Consider the following 27,576-nt stretch of genomic DNA (forward strand, 5'->3'; position numbering starts at 1 on the left):
GTCGTCATTCGAGATACCAGACGACTAATTAGTCTCCCTTAATGTGGTTCTTTGCGCTTACCGGAAGTTTAGTAAAAATATTTTGTGACTTTTATACCTCTTACATGTTTAGAGGATTATTTTTATGTTTATCAATATGCATTTGTTATTTTTTTATTTAGCTTTTTAATAGTAGTTTCGTCGATTTCATCGTCACAGTTTGCATTAATTTTCTATTACTTTCTCGTATAACATGGGATGCGCCTTGAATGTTTATTATTTTGCGAAATTTACCTCAGTTACTTTAGTTCGTAGATATGGAAAATAAATACAAATTGCCGAGATATGCATGGAGCCGTTCTGTTATTGACAGGTGAAGTGCTGGAACCGCGCTATCGTGCGCTTGATCTGGAGCCCCTGGCTTCGGAGGATTGTTACATAGCGATCTTAGAGTTGACGAGTACAGTGAAAGAGGATCAGAGGCTGTATCACGTTATCGTGGAAAACGATCGTGGCAGTGATAGACGAGCGCTTATGCTGAAAGTCGATGAGCCCGGCCAGGTAAACGTTTTGCAGTCGTAATACTTTATGGATCTATTTTTCCCAAGACTTCTAACGTTGTCTAAAATGTTAGAAAGCTCTTTTCGTAGACAAACTAGGAAAGATGTTCGCGCGTCAGGAAAACTTTCTGTCGAGCTACGAAGTGAAGCTTTATATTTTTGTACAATCGACGTGTGCAAATAAAAAAGCTACCAGAATCCAAATTAATGTCGCGGGAGATGTTTCGACGAGTGATGTATGTATGTATATGGAGGATCTCTTTCTTTGTCCTTTCAGATTCCGCTCGTTATCGGCGCGGTGGCCGGATTCACGGTGCTCTCGGTCCTGATAATGGGATTCGTTTGTTTCCTACGTTCGGATAGATGCTGCGTAGCCAGAAACACAGTACCGACGCTGCAGCAAGTGCATTGGTAAGCACGCGATATTACGTTGCACGGTGATTTATAGTACGGGTAGACGGCGCCGTGGATCACGCGCGATGCTCCAATATTGTGTACATTTGACCAGAACCGTGCTAGAGTATCTGCGAATTTGCATACGCAGGTATATGGGATTTTTGTTCCAGAAAGAAAGATAAACTCTTTTAAATCTTTTACTTGTTACATACCGAATAAATAAGTCATGCGCGATACAAGAAAATAAAAAAGCAAGAAAAATAATTTTACTCATTTATAAAAATGTAATGAGTAAATCTACAACGACTTAAGAGAAAGAAAAATATTTATAGTTTTTCTCGAGGCGAAAGCCTTTATTTAAACGGCCATTGTGGCAAAATTAATAAGTTATCCATCTTAGCTTTGTTTTACATGAATTCTTGTAATTTAAGTTTCTTTTCAGGCTCAATGAGCCAGAGAAATCCCTTTAAAAGGATTATTTGAAAGGCATTGCCTCACGTATTGCGTGGGATGTGTGTACACAAAGCATCTAATGAAACGAAACCGGGATGATATCCCACCGTTTCCATACAGTACAAAGGCTTCCAACGCTATGATAGAGGATCCACGCTTGGCAGTGGATACGATGGATCGTACAAGTCAGCAGTTCGTTCCGGAGAAGAGAGCCAATCACGTTCTGAAGCCCGTCCCGTCGCAGCAATACCAGCAGGAGTGTTATCAGCACGACCAACACCAACACCAACAGCAACATTATCAGAGGCATCATCACCACGGGCAGCCTCACGGACAATATACGTTGCAGGTCAGTTAAGTTAAAAATAAAATTTTTATCAAAATTAAGAAGAAAATAAAAATACAAATTATATTCTCGCACAATGCGTAGCTGAAACCCAACTTCGCGCTTTCTCTTATCTTTCTTTTCTCTTTCTCGCTTTCTATTCTATTTTTTTCTCGTTTTATTATTTGTTACATACCGTTGCTTCTGAATTACATATAAAGTTTGCATCTTTTTAAATATATAATTTAAAAATACATAATATAACATGTCATTCCTTTGGACACTTTTGGAGTCAGTGACTAGGTGTTGCGGTTGTAGATTTTGCACGTCAAACTTCTCCATACTATATATTACTTTTTCAATGATATATAAATTATAATATATGTTGTATTATAACGCTTCGTTTGAATAACATTTATTTTGTAGTATGATTACATTAGAAAGAACAGTCACAATGGAAGCAAAAATCTTGAATTTTTAATAAGCTTTTTGTTCGTGAAAATTTTACTGAAAGGTGAATTCTCTTGTTATTGAAGCTATGATTTCGTATCACAGCTGTTGATTTTATCGAGATATCTTCTATCTGATATGTTTAAGTAATGAACAAAAATGTAGCTTTTAAAGCTCTCTGATATTTTAATATATTTACATAATTCTCCTTGTGCACAAAAAATTTTACCCGCTTTAGTATAGAGTATATCGACACCTATCACAGAGAATTTGTACTCCCCTTCGATTTTACTACACCACCATCAGCGCACCATCAGAGCGTATTAGCTGTTCTGCTTTAGACAATGTTCTTTTTCAATCGCTTGCTTATTTTATTGCACTCGTCCGAAAGTAGCTCCTAAAGCACTCGCGTTTAAATGCATTCGCGAAGGCAAAATTGCATGCAACTTGACCTGATTGCGAAACGAATCGTCCGGAGTGATTTATCGTATCAGTGAGTCGATATTAATGCTTACCATTTAATCCATCGGACTGTCTTTCGGTGATTTTTTTATCGCATTCATTTATTTATTTACTTTTTTTTAACCGTTCGCTTTCGGGGGCTCGTCAAGTAAAACGTATATTTGCACGGAGAAGGAAAGTACAAAATTACGAAATACAAGATTTTTTTTAACGTTGACGCGCCCCGCACGTCCGTATGTATCCATTAATTGAATCAATGAGCGAGCAATCTTGGCGCAGGAAAAATTCCTTCTACAGGACGAGGAACGGGACACGCTAAATCGGATTAAAAAAGGCAAGGAACGAGGAGCGCAAACGTTTCATCTTTTCTCCCGGAAAGATCTCGAGGGTTTTATATATAAATAAAATATTGTACTTGTGTTCCCGAGACACACACGACTACGCACACGACCAACGTGGAGATGTATAAATATTAAACACACACGTTACGTTTTAATGTACCCAATACACACACACACATACACACACACACACACTCTACTGGATCGTCCAAAAATTTGTTGATACACCGATGAAAGTAATTAGCGCGTACACATACGCACTATCCTCGCGGTTTTTCCTTCGTCGCGCGCTTAAAGTTTATTATGATGTTAACGATCGTTATACATACAATATAACCATGCGATCATATACCGGGAGACGATACCATCCATTAGCGACTCGCGCAAGAAGTTTTTAGACGATCCAACGTTAAATTACAATATACTTATGCGACGACACGACGCGCCATCGCCTCGCACAAGTATCGAACGTACCTATCACGTTCTCCGATCGCGATAGTCGCTTGAGTGATTTATGCGCTCGGTAGGGTGCATTACGCATGCATTTGGTTGCATCTAGTTCCCGGGTGTCCCTCCACCAATTACCGCTGTGTCCTTGTTTGTAATTTAATTTAGATAGATGTGTACATAAGTAGAGCGTGTCGACGATAATGCCGCCCCGCCACCGCATACCCTTCCCCCCCCCCCCCCGGTCGATCAAAAACGCGCGCGATTCCATTTGTGAGTCGCGTCTCATCCTTGTAAAGAAAAAAATTTAACCGGATTAAGGTGAATTGAGTGGAATTCATTATGGCAGAAATTGAAACGCTTAATCGTAAACTGAATTCCTATCAATTCTCCTGCCGAGTCTCGGCTCGCCTCGCTTTCTAACCGCGGGGGTTAGCTCATCTCTCGTTCTGTTCTGATTTCGCTTGCATCCAGAAAGGAGTGTATTCCCTGCAGCCGCGCGTCCTGCGGGATTCAAGAACGTAAGACTGAACACTCGACCGAGATCGCCGAATTTACACGCTCGCAGTTGTAAGCAGCTCCTTAATGAAACGGAGAACGGCCGAGATCGCGCAACGAGAGAGATCATCCAAATGTTTTCGGAAACTTACACGATTATAAGAGGAATAGCTGTAATTATAATTGTTACTGCCCAGCGAAACTCGTTACCGCCATACATTATGCCCCATGCTGCCACATCTGAAAATTGTAGATCTGCGCAATTAACAGATATCAGTACTATGCAGACGTAATTTCTTTTTACTTTTCCTTTCTTTTATTCGATCGTTGACGTCGTATGCTTGATACGCTGACAAGCATTGTGAACAAAACCGTCGAAGAGTGTTTGTATTATAGGTGATTAATTAGTGATTGAAACTAATGCTCATTACGATTTAATAACGATACGTTGCCATCTATTGGACATGCATAAGTGCATAATGTACATACGCATATACATACCCGTTTAAATCACTAATCTAACGTACGAATCGTCGTCCAATTAATGAAAGTTTGACGTTAACAGCGACGTGTAATCACCAATGTGCGTTCGCAATATACATTGCGGCACTAATGCGCTTCTACGCCGCTGTTGCGAGGAATAGTTTTAAACAACCGTCAGCCGACGTAGTGATTCGATTCACAGTTGTATAGTGGCCGTATACGAATAATTTATCGGTTCAACAGAGACTCTCGAAAAAATCGGGAGCCAAGCGCTGTACAGATCGTTTCAGGACGACGTGTACGACCAACGAGTGAGCATGTCGGAATTGCATTTTGTATGTATACCCTGCACCTCACCAGAGATTGTGTACAGAGAAACTTCCCACCGATTACTTTTTCATCCAACTCGATGCACCGTATTATTTGCCGTTTACCTCAATCGTCCTACTAAAAGATTAGCTAATATTATATCTCCTGTTATCATCGTTAATTAAGTCTGAAGGCGAACACCATCGACTTTGTATAATCGGATTAACGATATGGGACTTGTGACTGTATGGCGTACGAGATATAGTTTCGAGGAATTGTGCCGAGTTCCCTTTCGTGTATAAAGTTGTCATCATTAAAATGTGATCATACATATGGGTACCATTTGTCATCACATCCCATACACATCCTAATCCTCATGAGATACGATTGAAATTCTTTTTAATATTTTAATCTTATTTTCACATTTAATTAAAAATATATGAAATATTCTTGACGTGCGTTATGTTAACGCATTGCCGCATATGAAATTCGTCCATCATTCATTTATCTCGTTAAAAATCATCGGCAAGAATCATCTGTCATCGCATATTTTTTAACTCACCCGAAAAAAGAGAAGTGTTTAATTTTAAAATACTAAAATATTATATTTCCGCTTCCGTTTTTTAAATATTCAAAAATGTTTTAGTTTTAAACAATATAATTTAAGTTTAAAATACGTCCGTTTTCCAATGTAGATTAACTTTAATCGCGGTTTAACTTTTTTTGTATTCTTTTTCAATTGATAGAACTAGAAGAAGATAAAAGAAAAAAAAGTAAACCGAGATCAAATATTAAAATGTTTAAAGCTAAAACTTTTCAAATATTTTAAAAACGGAGGTAGAAATAAATATCTTAACATCGTAAAATTAAACATTTCTTGTTTAAGTGTTTACAAGCTAAATTATTATATTTATATTTGTACTTAACATGTGAATTTATTTTTACGTTATTATGTATATATGTACACATGTACACATATTTTACTTCCTTAGTCTCGGTCTTGCCTGCCATGTTGAATCTGCTACCTAACTGTAGCCTGAATTATTTGACACCTACGTTGTCAAGGGTGTAGAAACAACCCTGCAACTTTACGTCCTTGCGTGCCACGTTTCGGACGCGCCTAGAATTGCACAGATTGCACCCATGCTAGTTTCTATCCCTGACTGCCAAGTAATAACCCGTAGAACATTATGGTAGCAATTCATGCGCCCCTCCCCCTTTCTGTCCGTGCACTATGCGCGTATGCATTCGTATTAAATCTGCATTAGCCTTGCGCAGCTCCATATGTCGAACCATATTCGAAATAATACATTTCGTTATTTTTTAAAAGAGGATTTGTTATACATTATAAAATTAATTCGCATTAATCTACGTGTACCAGTTGAACGCCATGCGTTTCTGTATGTTTGTTTTATTAAATGAAAAGAGCTTATCTTCATGCCAAAATTTTTAAAAGCTGGAATTGCATTATACGCATTATTATTACTATTATTATTATTATATTTGATTAAACATAAAACTTTTTACAGACAAAATTCTTACTTTTTAAAAAGAAACGATAAATTTAAGATTTTTAAATTAAGATTAATTGAGACGATAAAAAAATAAGTCTCTTCAAACGTAATGATTTCTTCTTCGTAAAAGACGATCTCGGTAATAAATATTCAAGATTCAAGTTGTTCGATGAGCAGCAGCAGGCTAATTCGGATGGAAATTTGCGAGCTACCGAGGGTTAAGATCCTAAGATGGAAATTGTGCAGGGGGAGCAGCTGTTTCTCAAACCCGATCGCTTAGCGACATTGAAGCCCCATTACAAGAACGAGAAGCTGCCGCAATATACAACGTTCAAGCCGAACAACTGAAGATTTTATTATGTTTATTTTATATCAATATACACGAGAAAAAAGACAAAGAGAGTAGACAGTACAAGCGAACGAGGGAACGACACGCAAAGTGGCACGTAATCAAAAACGCAGATCTACTTCTGTCAGTCTCACTTATTACGAATATAAGATATATCTAGGAGAATTGCGTATACATATGTGCATGTAATAATTGCGAACTATTCGGATGCGAATCCGTCGTGGCGTTCGATCGAAAGACGCAACAGTCAACGAGTTTCTCGCTAAAGAAAAAAAAAAACTATATACTGCCGACAATTTCTTCGGAAATACGACGATCGATACGATCCCCAGAACCAATCAAAAAAACGAGAACTACACATATTTATAACGCTTACAATTAATATTGTTAATAAAACGATAATTTTCATCAGCTACTATTTTTATTAACACCTTTAGAGTAAGCAACTATATGAGTGATAAATTGCGACGTATTCAATATTCTTACGATGCGGTAAAATTGTTAGTAATATACATTATTGTCATAAATAAATTTATAATATTACCTAGATTCCAAATCCAATCCCAGGAGATTGAGAATTCCTTTACGTTATATCACAAATACAAATTTATAATTATTATATGATTATATTACTAGAGCTTGTCAATTCCTTCAGAAAAGTAAGTATATTCTAACAAAATGTAAGTGTATTCTAAGTCTATGTCTATCCAATTATTATCTATTATCTAATTTCTGTATTTTATGATCGTTTCTCTTATTTTATTTTTATTATTTCAGAATTTTTGGTATTATCTTGGCAAGATATTCTAATTACGTTCTAAAGACATAAAATTTATGCGACACGATCTTTTAATAAAAATTATACTTCAATTCTAGCGAAACATTTCTCTTTTAACTCTTCGACTCATGAAAATTTGCACGATATTATTCTCTTAAATGCAGTTTTCATAACGTCTCGAACGCGACGTTATGAAAACTAGTCACTGTGTGTAATCACGTCGTAGTGTAAAAATTCTATATTTTATCTTTATTTTAAACTTTATTGCCCCTATATGAAATACGAAAGAATAAAATATTTGCGACTCATATTCACTTTATTTACCATTTCGTCGTTGAATGACATCCAGTTTCAACCACACGTCGCAAAGTTTTTGTAATCAACGATAAAAGAAGATCGAGATCCGAGTGGCTGATCGAATTCTTCAACTGGAGTGCGGATTTTGTGAGGTGATAAAAAAGATGCCGAATAAAAAAATTACGACTTTTTTACGCATTATTGATATCAATCTTGAACAAAAATAAAAATCTGTCGAAAAAATTTAACAAATAGATAAAAATGAAGATTAAAGGAATATCGAAAAATGATTTTAAAAAGTTCTCTAATCTGTGTTCTTTGTTGTTTTTCAAATAAAAATTTTATTTATTTTTATAGACTCGCAAAAATTCGTGAACAAACAATACAATAACGTAGTTATATATCATAATAAATATTTATAAATATATATTACATGACTTTATTTGTTAACTGCTTATCTCAATTCTCTGTAAACGTACTAGTCATGCAGTAACATTAAAGTACAACTGCATTTTTTGTCGTTGCATCACTTAGCCATTATAAACCAATCATTATTTCTTTACAACTTGCCTTCAAATTCAAAATTGGAATATTTACAAAATATTTTGTCGTTTAATAAGGAAAAATGGAATAAATTTAAGACTACAATTTTTCAGTTTCGATAAGCATTTATCTGAGATTGTCGAGCTAAAACATCTTTAAAATATAACAGATATATATTTGATATTTAAGTTTGGCAAAAATGAGACAGAAAGTTTTAATGAATGCAGTTTAGCGAAACAAAAAATAGGCTTTACATATTACCGTGGTTCCACAAAAACCGCGGAGCAAATTTTAAAGACTGCGAGAAATATAAAATAAACTTTGAGTTTATCACTATTATAGCTTATCACATTTACGCGTAAAAATTTCAAATAAATCTTGAACTCGCGCAAGACTCGAAACTCGCGTCCGCCGTGACAATCGATCTAGTTCGTCTGCGAGTACATGCTCAATTGTCGAGAGCTCGCGATACTCGAGAAGGATTGTTGAAGATTGGCGCCATCTCGATATTCTCGATACTTCCGCTGCTCCGTGCTTCGTTTAGTACTCCCACCGGGTCCTCGTGTTTCGCGTGACGGAAATACCTCGTGTCGGCGTGCCCGCGTGAAAGTCTCGTCAAAATTAATTGAAACCGTAAAACGTACTTGGACGTGTTTTGCTCCGAAAACATCTTTGAAGCTTGCTAATATAATTGATCGCCTTTGTATTCCAATAAAGATTTTGATTTCCCGATCCGATTTTATATCGCACGAGTAATTTATTAGTACTAAATAATCGTATCATCCCCGTGAGATACACGAGAGAACGGAAATCAGATCAATCAGTCAGATTGAGCTCAATTGGTGTGCACGCAGCGATTGCCGAATCTTTGAGGTTAGCGTTCGCACACGAGCGACTCCGAGAGCGTTTGCACGATATTCTGACTCAAGCACGCCGATGTAAAAGCTCGCAACGATCTCGCAATTATGGCAGTACGCGTGCAATTCGAGAACAACAACGAGATCGGCGTTTTCTCTAAGTTGACGAACTCCTACTGCTTGGTCGCAATCGGTGGTTCCGAAAACTTTTACAGGTAAGCGTGACGTCATTCAACTTAACGCAATCGCACGTAATCGACAGTGGCAACCGACTTGTAAAAATTATCTTACGGTCAATCTGTTACTTAATTTTGATATAATTTGATTATAATTACTACAATTCTAACGTCTATTATTGCAGTGTATTTGAGGCGGAATTAGCCGAGGCGATTCCAGTTATTCATGCCTCAGTAGCAGGATGCCGAATTATAGGTCGACTTTGCGTTGGTAAATACACTAAAATTATTTTTATCAAAGATTTCATCAAATATGAGGATCGAGATTAAACTTAGAATCTACTAATCAAAGAACTAATCATTTTTACACACAGAGCCATGTGTTATCTCCATTTTATAAAATATTATTTTGTCAGATTACTATTGAAATATTTGAGTGATCTTTATGTATTTATTTATCTGCTACCTAATAATTTATTATCTAATATACATAATTAAAGTAAATTAAATGAGTAAATAACAATTATAAAATGGTTAAAAAATTATCAAGAAATTTCTTTTGTAACCAAGAGCTAGACAAAAAATTTCTTGCTATCTCTTTAAAAATATAAGTTTATAATTGAAATTATATCATCTTTATAACCTATATTTCTTTGAGAGATAAAAAACCATTAAAAAGTTGACCATTTTTCAAAAGGATGTTTTGGCTCGACAATCTCAGCTGAATGCTTATCAAAATTGAACCAAAAGTACTAAAATTTTCTCATCTGTATCTATATCTATCTATTTTATATATATTTATATAATATTATTCATCAGTATTTATCTTTACTATATAGCAAACAAAAATGGATTGTTAGTACCAAATACAACAACAGACACAGAATTACAACACATCCGAAATTCCTTACCAGATAATGTGAAAGTTCAAAGAGTAGAGGAGAGACTCTCTGCTCTTGGTAATGTTATAGCATGTAATGATTATGCCGCTTTAGTTCATCCAGATTTGGATAAGGTAAATCTGTGATGTATCTCCTGTTAAATTATAAGAATTTAATTTAATTTGTAATTAAAGTCTATTTTTAGTCAATAGTTTTAATATTGTATCTTTGATTATAGGAAACTGAAGAAATTTTAGCCGATACCTTAAATGTGGAAGTATTTAGACAAACTATCGCGAGCAATGTTCTTGTCGGTTCATATTCCATTTTATCCAATCAAGGTGGTTTGGTGCATCCAAGCATGCCCATTCATGAGCAAGATGAGTTGTCTTCTCTTCTGCAAGTTCCTCTTGCGGTAAGATAATTAAATCGGGTAATAAAAGAATCCACAATTTTTCACTTTTATAAATTGTATTCTAGACTGGAACAGTGAACAGAGGTAGCAGTGTGATTGCTGCCGGCATGGTTGTGAACGATTGGGCTGCTTTTTGTGGCATGGACACCACCTCGACAGAAATTGCTCGTATCGAGAGTGTCTTCAAGCTTAATGAAGCCAATCCAAATCCCATTACGTCGAGCATGCGTGCACCTTTTATAGAAAGGTAAGATTGAAAAAAAAAGACATAGCAAACGATCATATCAACAATTTTTCATGTAATAAGCTTTCTCATCATTTTAGTATGTCGGACTTGTAAGAAAAAGGACTTCTCTAAAACACCTGAAAAAGTATGTTGGACTATGTATTAAGTATATGTACATATATAAAACTCGATATTTAGCCAGGTATCAGCACAAGATTATTCTTTCATTAACATATCTATGATGACAAACACTTCGTGATTTTGACATAAGATAATGTGTAATAAGAATAGTCTCTATTAAAATTTATACGAAATATAGCGCCCATTTTTGTTCACACGTTTGATTAAAAGGATATTGTAAACTTACACTTATTGACAACATGCAGCATTGTTTTAAAAAGAAAATAAATATAAACGAAAGAGAAAATTAAACAGTGGAAAATCAAATTATTTATATCACTTGTCTCGTATTCTCTTCATAGAAATAATACTTATAAAGGTGCCTTTTCGCGCTGACGCTTGACGCTTATTTTCAGCGTCAAAAGACATCACGTGACTAAAAATAAAAATACCCATTCGTCATTTTTAGTCACGTGATGTCTTTTGACGCTGAAAATAAGCGTCAAGCGTCAGCGTGAAAAGGCACCTTAATTGTATAAGATATATTTATGTATATAAACTTACTTCAACTATAAGAATCTATAAAGAGAATTTATAATCTCTATAGCTTGATAATCAATGAATGTAATTAATGTATAAAACAAAAATATTCTATTGAAATATATTTTAATCAATAATATTCTCTTTGAATACAAACGCATCTTGTGTCAAAAATGTAAATTATTTTTATCCTGTTAGTTTACATAGAAAATGAACTATGAGTAAAAACATTGTGTCGGCTGGTCTACTAATAAATTTTGTTGTAAACAAGATGGACCAGTCCGGCTTGTTAAATTTTGATCGATAAGACTAGAGTAGTGGTAGTTGTTCTGCGTGTAACAATTCAGTGGCCGCAGCAGAATCAGCACACATGACCAATGTAATGCCTGCTTGATAAGACGCTGGAATGCGAATGTGAGTCGCTCCAGTAGTTGTATTATTAGGATGCTGCCTTTGGCTCATTGATTCTCGTACCATATTTACAACTTGCCCTGTAACATAAATCTCTCATTAAAATGATTAACGTAACTAAAAAATACTTAAAATGAATATGTAGACACAACATACCAAGGACATTGAGTTTTCGCCACTTTTGATCCATTGTCGCAAGTGGAGTTAGATCTGTATTTTCATTCCAATGCGCTAGAATGTCTGCTTTTCGTATCAATAGGATACTGGGACTAACTAATTGATGCCATACAAACTAAAATTATGTCACAAGAATAAAAATTTCAGTTAAACTAATTAAAAATATTAAATTTATACAAAATTTATTAGTCGATTAGTACGAACCTGTTCAGGCAAACATTCTAAGGGGTTTGTTAAGTATATACCAGCTTGTCCTACACCAAATATCATTTGATGATGCCATGCATCCGGTATATCGCAACCCTCTCCGCAATGTTGTAAATTTAATGTTGCAATTGGTGCAGCACCTAAAGTACAAAAATATATTTTGTATTTTTTAACGTTTATTATACTTTTATAATATGTATCTTAAATCATAGAGAATTATTTGTTTATAAATAACACATTTATATAATTTCTTACCTTTGGAGATCCAATAGTGTAACCAATGAGATAATGACACCTTTCTTTCCGGATAAAATGCAAAGAATTTTGTTACAGCTGCACCATTTGTAGACAGAGATATCCCTCGTGCTATGTCCTTATGAGTTGCCCCTGCTACCGAACGACTGACAAGATATCTCGGTAGTGGTACACCTAGTTCCCTCAATCTTGTATTTACACCTTTTACTAATACTTCCAGAGAAAATGATATATTTAAGGCCAACTAAAAACATATTTATATGCACAAACAGATTCGACAAAATTATCGAAAACTCGCATAACTTTTCAATCAAATTATTGTAAAAATTCGCATATATTTGTTTTACAAAATTACCAAAGCATTAATTGCGGATGTAGCACCACAGGCGGAGGTACCGATTTGCGTAACTTGCTTTATCGTGGCTTCCTGCTCACTCCACAGCATTACTTTTTCAACTGGTGGCAACCCATCCAATCGTTCATTACACAATTCATTTTCCTATATTCGAATATTATTTGAAATTTAATAAAACATTATTTATGTATTTAATCATTTTAAATCTGTTTAATAATAAATATATTAACCAGATTGGAATCACCACTTTGATTAAACGCAGCATGCTTATTGAGCATTAGTTTTTTAGCCATTATTCGATGGTAAAGCGTAGAAATGAGATTAACCTTCCTGGCATTCAAATTGGAATTGTCCGGGAGAGATGCAGTCGAGGACTCGACCCATAATTCGGAGTCTGAGTCTCTATTATCACCAGGCGATATAAGGTCACCACTCGTGCTGTGATAACCGTACGACTCGCGTACTGGGCAACCTGTATTACGATAGAGTGTCGCACTGTCCCATCTTCCTGTAAATTTCATATAACGTGAAACATTTTGTACACTATTATAATTTGCATAATAAGATATCCATAGTTATCGTGAGATTACCAGTTCCAGTGCTAGTACTAGGCATCCATGGAGCTGAATAAGTTGACTTTGCATTTTGTTCTACTGTACATTGGTTACTTGTGCATTGTTGGATAGTAGTATGATTAACCATATGCTGTGCGGTCTGTTTCGAAGTTTGCGGCATTACTACCAGTCCCTGCCTAGACACAACTTTTCCACTACTTAGATCATTTAGCACTGGGTCTTGCTCTATATTATCTAATGCTATATTCTGTATATCTTCGTTTATAGAGGCCAAATCGCTATCTCCAGTATCCTATAAGGCCGGAAAAAGCATTGTGATTCCGACTTATAATGTATCTTATAATATAATGAATATCTTACCAGTTCGCAGGAAGGCCCAGGATCAAAGTCCATTTCCAGGAAATCCATCTCTGGACTCGACCTACCACTATGATTCTGTCCCTCTGCTTCCTGATTCACTGCGTGGTCCTGATTTAATTCTTCCTGTTGATTTAAATGAATCGCATCATCATTTCCCTTATAAGTATAAATACAATAATCTTCTCCATCAGACATATCTCCTTCATTCCCTGAACTAGAATCCATTCGTTCCATCTGTTCTCTCTGCGAAGTCTAAAAGTAAAAAAAAAACTAGTAAATTCTATGAACAAAGTAGGAACATTCAAAATTACACGATCCAGTATGTAAAACCATACTCTTTGCAGTCCACTGGGTCCAGCAACTTCTCTGCTGCCATTGATATTAGGTCTCAGAAAACAACAAGTTCCTTGACTTGTTGAACCTATACTACCACCTATGTTATTTAGTACACGTTTAGATCCATAGGACTTTGATGTCCAGGAACAGTCAGCCTCTGGACTAGAATCCGAACTGCAAGAAACCTTGGAAGGGCATTTCTCTATGGCAGACGCGTAATCCACGTTATTCTTCATGTCCACGTCGTCGTTTGATTTGATCGTTGATAAGTTGGGAGGCATTACTGATACATTTAATGTAGACACACTTGAATGTAACATAGCACTAGTGGTCACGGTGGAATTAATGGCTGAGTTATGATTGAGGTGCGTGTTTGCCTGAGTGGAAGATAGATTCAAGTGCATCTGGGACTTAGGCAGATTCAACGAGCTCGCGTTCACAACAGTCTTATGCTTCAATTGACAGTTAACAGCATTGGTGTTCACGGTCTGGGACTTCATATTGGCGATCGCGTTCGTAAACGTGGAAGATATGTTCGCATCGTGAGAAACATTCTGCTCCAGAGGGTTGGCACAATCGGACACTGGGGTGATTTGCGTGGACCTCGTTCCATTGGACAACACAATAGAGGCTGTCCTGGATGGCAGAACAAGCTTGACCTTACTTTCGTTACCGCTGTCGTCATTGTTGTTGTTGTTCAGCCTTAACTCAGGCCCCTCAGTCCCATTCTCCAGTTGCACCTTGGCGGACGTCACAGCGCCCTGATGGTCCACCGACTGATTGTCCTTCTTCAGACCGACGTCCACTCTGACCTCCGCCACTTTACCCTGACCGTTTCCATCGTTCCCCTCGGAATTCATATTACCCTCGACAACGAGACCGGCGGTGACAGTGTTACGCGACATCCTACAAAACATATACACACAAGCACACGCATGTTAACGAGAACATACTGAGAATGCATCTAACTTTTCCCCGGTGAGGGGAAATTTTACTCTTTCCTCATTTGACGATCTTGTCGCCGCGGAATCGTGCTTACCATGTGGCACAATACGAGATCACCTGCCAAGAGATGATCAGGCAGATACGGCACGGAGAGAGATACTTGATTCTTCTCAAGAGAGATTCCGTGCTGCACCGTGGTTATGCAGGCAACCACATCGCTTCACGTTCCGGCCGGAACTGCAGGCTGTGTGAGAAAAAGCGCAACGGCTCGCGCGAATCTCGTCTGGCCCGTTGAGAGCTCGTGCCCCGCGCGCGTTTTCTCTCGTGAAAAGGGAAAAGAAACAACACGCGCACTTTTCCGTTAAGCGAAACTATCGAAACACCTCGCCAACATCCTAACTTCCTAACAACGTCTTGCAGTGGTACCGGAAGTCAGCTGATCGTCGGAAATGAGCGTGCACGCGAGACGCTCCGCCGCATCGCACTCGTGCCGAGTGTGCTACCTTTCTCTCGTTTTTTGTTTTGACGGAAGTCACGGAACCGAATTCCTTCCTCTTTTTTTGTCCCTTTATATTCACTGACGCAATTGCCACGAAGGCAATCGCTCGTACTCACTCGCAAGTGTTCCGTTATCAATTATCACAGAAAGTATACCGCCGGAATGCAAGTTGTGCGACGCGACATGTATCCTCGGCATCGTTAATACTTTCCAGCATTCCAGGTTCCGATTTGGATCGTTAGAAGAGAGAAGGCAAGTTTTTTTTTTAATTTGCCGATCGATCGCATTATGCGCAAGTACGATTGATGAATCGACAATCGAGATTGCAGGAAATACAATTTTTTCCGATAAGTGAGAAAGGAAAACAAATTAAATTAAATGGATACGGCCGTTGTGGGGTCTAATTAAAAAAAAATTGTGAAAGAAAATTGTGTTTGATCGACGAAACTGACGAGTTATAAATTATTTATACATTTTGTACGTGAATGTTTATTGTATGTGTGCAGTGTGCATATACGTACATTTCTTTATTTATTTTGACAATACTCGATTTTTATTTAAAACTAATTTTAATATATTATCATCCGAGTGTGATTATTCTTAAATATAACTACAAAAAGAATTATAATTTTGCTGCAATATGATATTATAGTATTATTTAAAAAGTATCATTTATTTAATTTATTATTTTTACATAAAAAAATATGCAATAAATTATTCGAAAGATGATTTCTTGGTAAAATTACTACGAACAAAGTTATAATAGGATGTATTAACAACGCCAGGTGTACGCGGCGCGTGACACTGTTGTGCTTCCTTTTCATATGCGCGCCGCGCGGATAGTAAAATCGCAGATTATTTGCAACGGCGAATCGAACACCTGAAGCCGAAACCGGAGGCTGGTGAGAGGAATCTTCGCGCACATAATGAATGTCGTTCGGATCAACTCGAAGAATGTGATATTCCTTTTCATGGCGCTCCTGTCAACCTCCGTTCAAGAGGCTCGTATGGATTACGGTGAGTTTCGTTTCCTAACCACCAACAGTATGAAAACTGATGGAGGATTAATTTTTATCTGAGACTTTGTAAAAGTCAGATATTGAAACGACATTATGTCAGTATCAATATGGAAGGTGTTAAAATATTTCATTTCTTTTTTACATCCACTTCTAATTTAATGGTCAACGTAATTGTTACAGGTACTGCGACTAGCTATGCTCTGAAAGAAGCCAATGTAAACTCCACGCCAGCTTACAGCAGTAAAAAGGTAAGATTCTTTAAAACCAGATAACAATTTCACATGTAACGATACTTGTAGGTACAGAAGGGATTGGTTAAATTACAGGAGGAAATGGCTGGGCTGTGTCCAAGTGGGACACCTTGCATAGAATTGAGCGGGGAATGCCTCAAGTGTAATTTAAATTACAGCTGTAAATATGGATCAATGTACGAGGCAAACTGTTCTGTCATGGAGCATGTTGATTGTATAGTATGTAAAACTTAATGAGAGAAAATCTTACAATTCTTTTCCTTTTTAAAGGAAAAGTTTAAATTTTTTTAATGAAATGTAATTTATTTTATTGAAATGTAATTTAAACCAGATGTTTTGTTTCATTTACATAGGGAGAACAGACTTTTATGAAGAAGTACATTTGCCGTTATTGTTATCAAACTGATCACTGGGAGCATCAATGTCATCAAAAAAATTCCTGTAGCTCAGTAGCATCTCCTCAGCAGTATTACAGGTTTGCATATGATATGGTGGTATAATTTTGAAAACTCTTTTAAGATATATTTTTCTTTTTTAGAATACAATCAAAATACAATAAAACATTTAAATTCTATTATAATCAGAAAGTTTGCAATCTGAATTAATTAGCATATGAATACAAAAATAAAATAATTGTTGATATGATTAAACCCATGATTTATTTTATTCCAGAAAATGTTAAAAAATGTTCTGTAACAAGTACAATTTTGAATACATAGCATAGCACAATTTGTATTTACGGCAAATAAATCAGTTTTTAGCATCTACATTTCATGATGATAAAAATTGTGATAACAAAAAGAAAAATATTACTAAACACTATTCGAAGTTATACTTGTGTTCAAATTTGTATCCTACATTTGAACACCTGCATGTTTAAAGTACTATCATTGAACAAAAAGAATTTTCTAATAAAAGAAGAGCTTTTCATACTTTTTTACTATGAAACTAACAAGCTATTTGACCATATTAGAATTACTAAAATATGGAAAATCTTATTTTGTTCAGAATTATATCATGTTCAAAATTTTGCGAATTTTATCTTTGATCTCTATTTATTTATGTTCCTTGTAGTGATACTGACATTTGGATATTTTTGTTGCAGAACAAATTGCACGGTAAACGACGATATACTATGTCTGGGCAGGCGAAAGTTTATGAAAAATCTGCCTTGCAACTGGACAGTTGGATATCGTTGGTCTACAGCTTTGATCTTGAGCATTACTCTCGGAGGATTTGGTGCAGATAGGTACTTTATGATCTTGCAAGACACAGACACTCGATCAAGTGCGTTTCACATAAGATTATTAAATGAATTGCAGGTTTTACTTGGGACACTGGCAAGAAGGCATTGGTAAGCTTTTCAGTTTTGGTGGATTAGGTGTTTGGACCTTAATTGATGTGATATTAATCTCCATGAGATATTTAGGCCCTGCTGATGGCTCTTTGTATATTTAGATTATTTATACATATCTTTTTTGTATATATTTTGTATAAAGTCTAAATCTTATTTTATCATAATTTATTGTAGGCTTTCTCTTTATAGCAAGATGTTATATTTGTTGAACTAGATACAAATTAATGTGATATGTACATAAGCCGTTTTTATAAAAAAAGGAATTTACATTTGTTTAGTCATAGACAATAATTGTCAACATATTCAAGTAGATTTAGTAGATATTGTTTAATAATTAATATTTAATAAAATCTCTAAAACCTTTTAGAAAATAAGGCAGATATAAAATGTTAGTTCTTTCGCAGGAATTATACTGTAAAAATAATATATAGAAAGTATTTATTTGTTAATAAAAAATATATCACAAAATTCTAATTTAATCTTTGTTATTAAAAAAATTAATAACAAATAAATTAATAATAATTAAATTTGAATAAATTTTTAAATAATTTATAACCCAAATAAAAATTGTTCTATTTTACATTTTTTAATACGAAAGTGTAAGTATATAAAGTGAAAATGTTCAAAATAGGTTAAGGTTTTCGAAACTCTCGTGAGGTTGTATATCGATGCGTCGATACATAAAATAGCATTATTAGTTCAAAAGATGTATTAGCATGATAGATATACTGTTAATGAAATTTTTAAGTATCTATTAACTCTCAAGACGAGATTTCGTTGCGAGAGAAAAGAGATTAACGCACAGAAAGATTAAAAATGCGGATCTGTACGTAACCTATACGTTGCATCAAAGAAGTTATGCAGATTTATTTTACTTTTACCTTGGAGAGGTCCACTGGTTGGTGGACTGTACACGACTTTAATCTCTCCCTGGAGAGATTGTATGACTGTAGATGCAGATTCCGAGTGAGAAGCGATTAATAAATATATAAAGAGACTTTCAAGCATATACTTCAAGGGTCTTTAATCTTCAATCGGCGTTGGCAGAAACTTTATTCGGGTTAAAATGCCTACGGTTATAGCACTGGACGTTTCTCTCTCAATGAGGAGAGTATTGACAAGTGGAACGAGTGACAATTTGCAAAATGAACTGTCGACGCGGCACCATTTGGCGGTGCACGGTATAAACGCTCTGTTACATTACTTGCAAATTAACTCTAAGTTAGAATTTGTGTCACTGGTAAGTGCAGAATAATACAATTTAACAAATATGCTAATACTGTAAATATGACATTTCAAATTTCAGATTGTATTTTCGTCGTTGTACGAAGTGGTTTGTCCTTTCACTCGTGATTATGACAGCATACGTGCAAAGTTACAAACTATCGAGGAGTGGGACAAGACGTACATCGAGGGAGCGTTACATGGAGTTAATAATGTAATTATGGCGGAATGGGGTAACACCACGGCCTGTCAAGTGATATTAATCACAGATGGTAATCCTGGTGTAGGACCAATGTCCTTAGGTCATTCTCTGAGCTCTTTGAACATCGCGCAAAATATAAATCCCTTTCCATTGCCTTTTCCATATCCAGGAAAATTAAGTATAGTTTGCATTGGGTCACAACAGGGTAAGTAAAAATGTAAAAATGTATTTTTTAGATCTGTTCCTTTTAGTCAAACTTCTTACACATAGGAAAGAAAAAATAAATTATTCATCTTTTGAAGTCCAGCTGAAAAGAACAGATCTTTTATCTTGTATTTAAATATAACATTTGTATTATTTTCAGATTCTAGTTTGCAAATTGGTTTACCTCTTTATCAGCGTTTAGTTGATTTAGCTGGCGGCGACAGCATTGTACTAGTTCCTGAATCACCACTTAACAAATATTCCGTGGCGGCTTGTTTTCAGAAAGTGGCCGAATCGAATTATGTTTCATTCCAAGGATATCTAAAGTGTGGTCATTTAGGCTCTCGTGTTCTATTATCACCAGCTCCTATGGTAATGATAAACTTGAGAATATGCTAGGTTAAACTATAAACAATTATAAATACTATTTTATGTACATTTCAGCCTTATACAAAGAAGACAGATTTCGAATTAGCGCCAGGCTTGGCAATATCGAAAACCATGGAAATATGTGGATTTATATCTGTAGGAGATGTTGGTAGCCCAAATTCCATTTCTAGACATTTAGTGTTGCCATTAGCAACAGAGAAAAATTCAAGTATGCAGGGTATATCGTTAGAAGAGGATTCAGATACTGACGAAAACGGCGACGAGGGAAAAATGCCGTCTTTTTGTGTGTTGCTTCATGGAGCATTAAAAGTAATATTTCACTAAAAATCTATTATTGATAAGATTAAATTGATAGCTAATGGATAAATTTTGCAGGTAGAAAATATGGCAGCTCTTTGTATGTTGAACAACGATTGGTATGGATTTATATACTCTTGGGCGGATACTAAGAAGAAATCTAACTTAATGCTGACGGTATTGGAACCAGGATATGACGTTGTACCATGGTTAGGCAATTTTAGCAATTTAGGTCCATTAGATTCTGTAAAAAGCTCTCCAGTGAGTTTCCCGGTTAGACCAACTGAAAAGAGAAGTTACACACAAAATGCTCCTTCATGGATTCGCCAAGTTGGCTTGCAATCTGATATTCAAAAAATATTAAGACACGCGAGAAAATTACCCGACAAGACGCAAAACTTTTACAAGGTAATTTAAATAGACACAAAGAAATAAGGCTAGCGTGTGCGTGATTTAAATGATAAAACTTTTATGAAATATGATTATTGTTTATCACATAGGAGGTGAACAGATTACGGCGTGCAGCAGCGTCTATAGGATTCATCGAATTATTGGAAGGCTTAGCGTGCATTTTGGAACGTGAATGCACATTGCTACCACCAAATCTAAATCCCGACTGCACAATCCAAATGGGGCACGTTGCATCGATGATTCGAAAGCCAGAATTTCACGAGCTTAGATACAACATTCCACCCGCGCGGACAAAATTTCAACCTGGATCATGAATTGTAATGCAAATTAATTCGAGTGTTATGTCTTGTATTAAAATTGAATATCCATATATCAAAATAAAACTTGTATTTGTTTTAATCATGCCATATCTCATAATTTTACATATATTACATTACATTTATATTATATACCTCTATTTTATATTTCCAATTATATATATAATTGGGAGTATAAAATAGAAGTATACAGTAAGGGTATAGTATATAGTCAGAAGTGGATAAAACTTTATAATTAATGTGCTCATGATCTATATATATCTATATTTATTTTATATATGTATAAAAAAATTATATATTATGTGTATACACACAGCCAAAGTTGAAAGTTATTTTCTTTAACTTTCTCTTCTATGATATGATAAATCAACTTTTTGTATTATACTATTGCTCTATTAACAAAAAGGATTAAAATATAAAAATTAAGATAGTAATAAATATAACATATTCGAAAATTTATAATAAGTATAACAATTTATAACAAGTAGACAGTTTTAGTCTACATCATTATATCAGAATTATTTTTAGTAGGGATGTCTATATCCTGCTTTAATATTAGTAGATAGTATTTATCTAAAACTTACAGTTTAATGTTAAAATAGAGATTTTGAAGCATAAAATACCATTGAAGGCTGATTCTGCCTAGGATCAAGCCTTTCAGCATAATAGACTAGTGTACTATTCATTACGCCATGCTTGCTCTTTAAGAAAAATAACATGCAAGAATACATAAAGACAATTCAGACATAATGTTTAGAATTAGCGATTAAAATTCATATCAAGAAATTAATATAAATACTAGTCATTTATACGTCTCATATAAAGTATATAGACTTTGAGCACATTAATTCTTATAAAATTTTACCATAGTTGCTTATTAATAATTAATGTTAGCCTAATAGTTAAGACTATCAACTAGATTTCAAATTTCTTAACAAGTAACATAAAATATCATATAAACCATTCGCAGTTTGTACACTGGGGTACTTGTCAAAATCTGGAACATGCACAAACAGAGTTTTTGTTGGCTCAATGGAGAGAGACTGATAATATATATATTCGCACAGATATCTGCCAGCATTATGCGAGGGGCGAGCTTTGCATCCAGTTCTCTCGGAGTTCTTGTTTACATTGTTGCAAAGTTCTTCAACATTTATTTGAGTTTCCAAGACGTTACACTTGACATTTATTTCATTAGGACATTTGTTACATATGTCAAGTCTATCATAGCCATTACTGCAAGCATGACGCTCTATTGTTAAAGAATCAGCCAGGTGCGATACACCCACATGTAGAACAATCTGAAACAAAGGAAATACAAAATTAATATGTATCAAACAATTGTGTGCCTTGAGTTTTGCATTCAACTTCTATTTACTGCAGGATTATATTTCTTCCAGAGCTGAGGGATATAATCGGCCACATAATCGTACGAGACTGGAATCTCTTCCGTGACCAGTTCAACATCAGCAAACTCCACAGAATTTGTCCATAATTTTTGTAATTCCTTTACCGCCTCCCAACTGGCGTTCACTGCGTGCATGTTGAAAGGGCCAAAACCAGTCACAAGGACTGTGCTTTTGGGATCGGCGTCCATTTTGCGAGTGCAATTCAAACTTCTTGACGACGATACACCTAAATATCCCGGTTGACCCAACGACGCTATAACTTTTAGCTGCTTGTTTGATTTCTTATCGGAGCATTATCTATCATATGACTGACATTGGAGTATCACTAGTGTTGCCAACTTTTCTTTAGTCATCGAATGGACATCTTTTTACAACATATTTAATCTGGACAAAAGGTTATAAATAAAAAATCTTAATTTTAAAAATTAATAGATATAGTACTATATATTTTATTAATTTATTATTTTTGTAAAATCGAATTTGGCTGTCCTGTTCAAAATTAATATTATCATTAGTAAGTTATTAAAAGAGGGAAAACTCCAGTAACCTAAAATTTTCAAACATTAGCATAATTGATTTACTACACAAATACAAAAAATTAATCTGTTAAAGAAATAAATAGATCATATATTTATATTATATAAAATTAGAAATATAAAAATATATTTAATCGAATGGCGTACTTGTAATATTTTATAGATTATTTTTTTATCATGCATACTTTTTATTAGATTATCGGTTTATACTAAATTCGGTTGTACCGAATATTTTTATCTTAGAAATTTTCTTCGGGGTGTCATAAAATATAGCATCTATATTAATAATTGACACATTCTCTCTTTATTTCTCAGATAATTAATAAAAGTACATAAGATTAATTCTTTATTTTTACGAGATTTAGAATTAATAGATATTTTTGGTTACAATTGTCTGTACTTATGTGTACACACACACACACACACACGAACACACACACACACACATTCAGAAACCTTAGAAATGTGGATGTTTAATAAATTTTAACGTCTTTGATTTTGTTTATACCAGTTAAAATTTTTATTGATAGAGATATAGCAAATATAATATCGAAACAATGGATGAAGTAGTACATATATGTAATAACTCGAATGTACAATATATTTTATATAGTATATTATTTTTTAATTTTTTATGTAAATATTATGCCACATGAAAAAAAAATCTTTATATCATATGTATAAAATATCTTTAGATCTGTAAGGTATACTAAAGTATACTGTAAGGTACACGAATACTTTCATTATATACGACAAGAAGGCTGGTAGATTCTTACGAGATTCTTCGTATAGATTGAGATTCTCACTATAAAGCACCATGTAAATATTGGCACAATTCCATTAAAAGCTTATCTGCTGCTCTTGGCATTTTGGAAGCGTTTACAATGTATATAGGAACGTATAATCGATGTGAATTATAGTCCACTAGTATAAGTGTACATATACAGCGAAAATAATTTTATAAAATCACTGAGTGATTCCACAGAATCCCAAATTACATATCTTATCATATGAATAAATGAAAAATAGTATTTAAATGCTGATCAATTGACGATGTTTTTAAAATTAAGATAATTAATGTACATCTTATATATACGTATTTATCGCTATTTTTATAAAAAATATATGGTTTTCTGACATTTTGAGATTCTTACTCGTCAATATATGTCAGCAATTCCGTATATGGTATATAAATCGTCAGTGACTTTATAAAATTGTTAAATTAAGTACATGTATTATGTATATAACTTTGCATATAAAAATAGAATTCATTTATATTCATGTTCTTCAAAGAACACGCTACACAACTGTCACTGGCATAACTGTTAAAAAATTAAAAGAAAAGACAGTTGGACGGCTTTTCTTTTATATACATACGTCTCGTGTATTTATTAAAAAAAAAGTAGATGACAAATGCAACGAAATATGTTCCATATGATCATTTGAAAATGTTTTAGGGCTGCACTAGTGCCAACAAGCACTTCTTATAATGCCCTGAGCAGTCACCCTGAAAAAACGCAAGAAAAAATGATTTAATTTTCATATAAATATGTGATACACGATATTCTTATATTGATAACTTACAGATATGAAATCTTCCAATGACTCTCCATACTGTTGGACAAATACGCTCTTTATTTCACCCATATCTACTTCGCAACGTGTTACAACCAGTCGAATGAGACGGCTGTCATCCGTACCAAGCCCTTTCATGCTTTTGTACAACTGTTCAGCAAAGAAACCGGCTCTGTTCTTGACACACTTCACTGTTTGAAAGATATTTATATTAATAAGCAGTCTAATATTTTTCTTTTACATATTTATAACTTGATTTTTACCAATTGCAAGGAGACCCTTCTTAATATCGCCTGAAAACTCGTTTTCAATCGCATTCTCAATATCGTGGCCCGTTATGTTGTGATATTCTGTGAATATCTGTCGCAATTGTGCCATGTTTCTTTGGACAAGAATAGCGTTGAAAGTAGACTCGTCCGTACCAAATCGAAGTTCTCCTGTATAATATCAATATTAGAAAAAATATATACAGGATAGGTAGTAGTGACTGTTTAAATATTTTATATTACCAGCTTGCAAAAGTTGTTTAGCATCTTCCATTGCAGCAGCTTGATCCACATTATATGATTCATCTCTATTGGCACAACACAATGACACCATCAAACGTTTGAAATTGCCAGATGTATCAGAGATCAAATCATCTTCCAATGTTCTTCCATACACTGTAATTAAATAATAGGATAAATAAACAGACCGATTATTATTTTATAATCTTAATATCATTTAGCTAACTCACTTGCTTCATACGCTTGTTTAATGATTGAAATTTCATGATTGGACAGTGTACACAGCACTTCAATGAGTACTATTTCATCAGTACCAAGACCAGACATTGCATCGTGAAGTTCTTTAGCGTAATACTGAGGTAGAGGCGTCATCAAGGCAAGAACAAGTTTCTCGAAGTTTCCCGATAGTTCTGACTTTAAGTCTTTTATCAGATCCTATTAACAATGATGCGACAACACATTGTAGCATTAGGTACCAATTTTGCAAAACAAGTTTCTAAAATTCTGCAAAAATATCTACCTTTCCATAAAGAGTCTTAAACTGGGATGCAATCTCTTGGCGTTGTAAATTACTGCGATTCGCGATAACGTGGATAATAGCTTTCTCATCAGTGCCAAATCCTTTCATAGCTTTCCTTAAAGTTTCTGCGTCCACTCTAGCATCAAAGCCGCCATAAGGCACAACCGTGGGAGAAGTCTACAACAAAATGCATGAAATTTTAAAGTTTACGCGAAGAGCAACACGAGAGATCTAAAGCACTTTTTGTATAAAATTAAACACTGCTGCTTTACAAAGTTACAGACAAAACATTGAACGTTCTTGTACATACTTGAACAAGGAACATTCAACATTTCGTCTCTAACTTTGAGAGAATCTTAAACTATTCTTAATCTCACCTTAGGCGTAAATCGATCTTTCCGGGGGGCTGGGGCAGTACCACGCATAGCAGCAGTAGGTGGATTAGCAGCATAAGAATAATTCGAGCTTACCCCCTGCCCCCCGGGATAGCTGCCGCTTTGATATGGAACTGAGCTAGCTGTGTGTGCATTCGATTGAGAGGAATAAGGGAAAGAGGCTGTATTGTTAAAGTATTCTTTAGCATCTGGTGCATTTTTAAGATTGGGATACGCATTATTTTGCTGTCGAGGATAAGGGGATGATGTTGGCTGATTAGTGTATGTATTAGAGGGATAACACGTGGGCGTAGGTTGAGAAGGATACGGCATTTGCTGTGGAGAAGGAAATGGTATTTGCTGTGGAGAAGGAAACGGTATTTGCTGTGGAGAAGGAAATGGCATTTGCTGTGGAGGATTAGTTTGCACATGCTCGTTATTGGGAATGGGATGCATAGGCTGCATTGGGTAGGGAGAATACGGCTGAGGCATGCCGAAAGACGTTGGTGGTGCGTTTGAGAACCCTACCGGAGGATAAGGTCCTGGAACATTAGGGGCAGAGGGTACACCAGGCTGAGCTCCAAACGATGTTGGTGGTCGTGCTCGTCCCGGAAACTGAACAGGTGGTCCCTTGGATGTGTCAAGGTAGATAGATACAGAAATGAATAATATACCAATCCCACTGTGCAGGCTGTTTCTAGCTACTTCCATTGAGTAATGAGCTTATTTTTAACTGTGTTAATATAGGCTGCAGACTTATATTTAGATAATAATAATAATAGAGAGAAAACTATTATAGTCTTTTTTTTTTAAGAATGGCATTAACACAGTTTGAAAATATACTCTTTCCTTTCACTAATAAATCAAATGTATAGGTACTCACTTGGTAACCGTAGCTCATCCTGCCTGCTCGAGAGTTGATCTGTCACAGAATAAAAGAACCTGCACACACAGAACGCTAAATTACTAACTTCCTCTACGCCGTGCTGCCGTGGGGGACTTGGCAAACGGTAATTTACAACGCTAACAACGACATAATGTAACTGAATGTATAACACTCTGATACATGTATATATGTATATTGCAGAACTCTACATGGATTATTGCCGGGGTGAAATTGCAAAGCGCTATCGCACAATAACCGAGTTTACAGCAAGCAATTATATCGTTTATTCGCAAGCGTGACACGTGTCACGCGCAATATGTCAGAAGTCGAGAGAGAGGTGCCCACCTTGAGGAGAAAACAAACGGTCGATCGATGACGGATTCAGCGGACGACTAACGTTCTTTCGTTCTTACCGACAAACTACGAATAAATTACAAGTCTCTCGTAAAGACGTCACCGGTTCTCGTTACTCACCTGAGGTCGTTCGCCGAATTATGAGATTACGAGCCTCCTGCGTCTCGTGATGTGACGTGTACGTTACGACGGAAAACACCGTTGAAATACCGCCGCCGGCGAGGC

The 27,576-nt window shown here is 35.3% G+C and overlaps 7 protein-coding genes and 1 long non-coding RNA gene across 16 annotated transcripts in view; 5 read left to right on the plus strand and 3 right to left on the minus strand.

Moving 5' to 3' along the window:
- Positions 1-7,113, plus strand: part of LOC105838812 (hemicentin-1) — a 165,989-nt gene extending 158,876 nt beyond the window's left edge. Inside the window, exons 10-13 of one of the 4 annotated variants that reach the window (XM_028193503.2) lie at positions 353-540; positions 817-950; positions 1,509-1,737; positions 2,905-7,113. In XM_028193503.2, coding sequence (XP_028049304.1) covers positions 353-540; positions 817-950; positions 1,509-1,737; positions 2,905-3,030 — 677 coding nt within the window. In that variant the 3' untranslated portion in view covers positions 3,031-7,113. The remainder of the gene's footprint in view (positions 1-352; positions 541-816; positions 951-1,508; positions 1,738-2,904) is intronic. The other 3 variants (XM_028193505.2, XM_028193508.2, XM_028193507.2) reach the window with 3 other exon arrangements.
- A 1,576-nt stretch (positions 7,114-8,689) lies between these two features.
- Positions 8,690-11,171, plus strand: LOC105834396 (eukaryotic translation initiation factor 6). The gene is made up of 6 exons (XM_012676846.3): positions 8,690-9,256; positions 9,403-9,488; positions 10,057-10,232; positions 10,337-10,513; positions 10,579-10,760; positions 10,838-11,171. Exons 1-6 carry the CDS (start codon positions 9,150-9,152, stop codon positions 10,851-10,853), a joined length of 744 nt encoding a protein of 247 aa, XP_012532300.1. The 5' UTR covers positions 8,690-9,149; the 3' UTR covers positions 10,854-11,171.
- A 335-nt stretch (positions 11,172-11,506) lies between these two features.
- LOC105834397 lies at positions 11,507-16,116 on the minus strand. 2 transcript variants are annotated; one of them, XM_012676848.3, is made up of 10 exons: positions 15,115-16,116; positions 14,075-14,981; positions 13,740-13,991; positions 13,395-13,671; positions 13,131-13,312; positions 12,805-12,948; positions 12,450-12,693; positions 12,192-12,334; positions 11,967-12,102; positions 11,507-11,890 (listed from the first exon to the last, which is right to left on the minus strand). In XM_012676848.3, exons 2-10 carry the CDS (start codon positions 14,978-14,980, stop codon positions 11,709-11,711), a joined length of 2,466 nt encoding a protein of 821 aa, XP_012532302.1. In that variant the 5' UTR covers position 14,981; positions 15,115-16,116; the 3' UTR covers positions 11,507-11,708. The 2 variants fall into 2 exon arrangements, with proteins under 2 accessions (XP_012532302.1, XP_012532301.1); XM_012676847.3 differs by having other exon boundaries at positions 13,035-13,312; positions 15,115-16,115.
- A 75-nt stretch (positions 16,117-16,191) lies between these two features.
- Positions 16,192-18,620, plus strand: LOC105834398 (TM2 domain-containing protein almondex). 2 transcript variants are annotated; one of them, XM_012676849.3, is made up of 6 exons: positions 16,192-16,536; positions 16,719-16,786; positions 16,838-17,008; positions 17,143-17,264; positions 17,895-18,038; positions 18,112-18,620. In XM_012676849.3, the coding sequence occupies exons 1-6, from the start codon at positions 16,446-16,448 to the stop codon at positions 18,245-18,247; spliced, it is 732 nt and encodes a 243-aa protein (XP_012532303.1). In that variant the 5' UTR covers positions 16,192-16,445; the 3' UTR covers positions 18,248-18,620. The 2 variants fall into 2 exon arrangements, with proteins under 2 accessions (XP_012532303.1, XP_012532304.1); XM_012676850.3 differs by having other exon boundaries at positions 16,197-16,536; positions 16,865-17,008; positions 18,112-18,253.
- A 102-nt stretch (positions 18,621-18,722) lies between these two features.
- LOC105834386 (integrator complex subunit 14) lies at positions 18,723-21,274 on the plus strand. Its single transcript, XM_012676829.3, has 6 exons — positions 18,723-19,386; positions 19,453-19,777; positions 19,937-20,148; positions 20,221-20,475; positions 20,542-20,871; positions 20,964-21,274. Exons 1-6 carry the CDS (start codon positions 19,213-19,215, stop codon positions 21,186-21,188), a joined length of 1,521 nt encoding a protein of 506 aa, XP_012532283.1. The 5' UTR covers positions 18,723-19,212; the 3' UTR covers positions 21,189-21,274.
- Positions 21,275-21,278: 4 nt separating this feature from the next.
- On the minus strand, positions 21,279-23,241 carry LOC105834387 (pyroglutamyl-peptidase 1). Its single transcript, XM_012676830.3, has 2 exons — positions 22,570-23,241; positions 21,279-22,492 (listed from the first exon to the last, which is right to left on the minus strand). The coding sequence occupies exons 1-2, from the start codon at positions 22,786-22,788 to the stop codon at positions 22,103-22,105; spliced, it is 609 nt and encodes a 202-aa protein (XP_012532284.1). The 5' UTR covers positions 22,789-23,241; the 3' UTR covers positions 21,279-22,102.
- A 391-nt stretch (positions 23,242-23,632) lies between these two features.
- LOC105834390 (annexin B11) lies at positions 23,633-27,574 on the minus strand. Of its 4 annotated transcripts, none has more exons than XM_012676840.3 (9): positions 27,472-27,554; positions 26,995-27,053; positions 26,115-26,741; positions 25,738-25,914; positions 25,448-25,652; positions 25,221-25,373; positions 24,975-25,148; positions 24,721-24,902; positions 23,633-24,643 (listed from the first exon to the last, which is right to left on the minus strand). In XM_012676840.3, the coding sequence occupies exons 2-9, from the start codon at positions 27,010-27,012 to the stop codon at positions 24,590-24,592; spliced, it is 1,590 nt and encodes a 529-aa protein (XP_012532294.1). In that variant the 5' UTR covers positions 27,013-27,053; positions 27,472-27,554; the 3' UTR covers positions 23,633-24,589. The 4 variants fall into 4 exon arrangements, with proteins under 4 accessions (XP_012532294.1, XP_028049336.1, XP_012532295.1 ...); XM_028193535.2 differs by having other exon boundaries at positions 24,502-24,643; positions 26,640-26,741; XM_012676841.3 differs by lacking the exon at positions 26,115-26,741 and having other exon boundaries at positions 24,502-24,643.
- Positions 26,640-27,336, plus strand: LOC105834395. The gene is made up of 3 exons (XR_001138879.2): positions 26,640-26,756; positions 26,987-27,121; positions 27,199-27,336. It is a non-coding gene; the product is annotated as an uncharacterized LOC105834395 (long non-coding RNA).
- Positions 27,575-27,576: the final 2 nt, after the last annotated feature.

This window comes from Monomorium pharaonis, chromosome 3 (genome assembly GCF_013373865.1).
Source record: "Monomorium pharaonis isolate MP-MQ-018 chromosome 3, ASM1337386v2, whole genome shotgun sequence".
Lineage (NCBI taxonomy): Eukaryota > Metazoa > Arthropoda > Insecta > Hymenoptera > Formicidae > Monomorium > Monomorium pharaonis.

Excerpts from the sequence above, each read along its gene's own strand:
- LOC105834396 (XM_012676846.3), top strand. The coding sequence starts at position 9,150 with ATGGCAGTACGCGTGCAATTCGAGAACAACAACGAGATCGGCGTTTTC. Across the intron at positions 9,257-9,402 it reads GGTTCCGAAAACTTTTACAG|TGTATTTGAGGCGGAATTAG; the intron begins GTAAGCGTGACG and ends CTATTATTGCAG. Across the intron at positions 10,233-10,336 it reads TTCATCCAGATTTGGATAAG|GAAACTGAAGAAATTTTAGC; the intron begins GTAAATCTGTGA and ends CTTTGATTATAG.
- LOC105834397 (XM_012676847.3), bottom strand. The coding sequence starts at position 14,980 with ATGTCGCGTAACACTGTCACCGCCGGTCTCGTTGTCGAGGGTAATATG. Across the intron at positions 13,313-13,394 it reads TAGTACTAGCACTGGAACTG|GAAGATGGGACAGTGCGACA; the intron begins GTAATCTCACGA and ends TGAAATTTACAG. Across the intron at positions 12,949-13,034 it reads AAAGTGGTGATTCCAATCTG|GAAAATGAATTGTGTAATGA; the intron begins GTTAATATATTT and ends ATTCGAATATAG.
- LOC105834398 (XM_012676849.3), top strand. The coding sequence starts at position 16,446 with ATGAATGTCGTTCGGATCAACTCGAAGAATGTGATATTCCTTTTCATG. Across the intron at positions 17,009-17,142 it reads TGGAGCATGTTGATTGTATA|GGAGAACAGACTTTTATGAA; the intron begins GTATGTAAAACT and ends TCATTTACATAG. Across the intron at positions 18,039-18,111 it reads GGAGGATTTGGTGCAGATAG|GTTTTACTTGGGACACTGGC; the intron begins GTACTTTATGAT and ends AATGAATTGCAG.
- LOC105834386 (XM_012676829.3), top strand. The coding sequence starts at position 19,213 with ATGCCTACGGTTATAGCACTGGACGTTTCTCTCTCAATGAGGAGAGTA. Across the intron at positions 19,387-19,452 it reads AGTTAGAATTTGTGTCACTG|ATTGTATTTTCGTCGTTGTA; the intron begins GTAAGTGCAGAA and ends TTCAAATTTCAG. Across the intron at positions 19,778-19,936 it reads TTGCATTGGGTCACAACAGG|ATTCTAGTTTGCAAATTGGT; the intron begins GTAAGTAAAAAT and ends TATTATTTTCAG.
- LOC105834387 (XM_012676830.3), bottom strand. The coding sequence starts at position 22,788 with ATGGACGCCGATCCCAAAAGCACAGTCCTTGTGACTGGTTTTGGCCCT. Across the intron at positions 22,493-22,569 it reads GGAAGAAATATAATCCTGCA|ATTGTTCTACATGTGGGTGT; the intron begins GTAAATAGAAGT and ends CCTTTGTTTCAG.
- LOC105834390 (XM_012676840.3), bottom strand. Across the intron at positions 25,915-26,114 it reads AAGATCGATTTACGCCTAAG|ACTTCTCCCACGGTTGTGCC; the intron begins GTGAGATTAAGA and ends ATTTTGTTGTAG. Across the intron at positions 25,149-25,220 it reads TAAACAACTTTTGCAAGCTG|GAGAACTTCGATTTGGTACG; the intron begins GTAATATAAAAT and ends GATATTATACAG.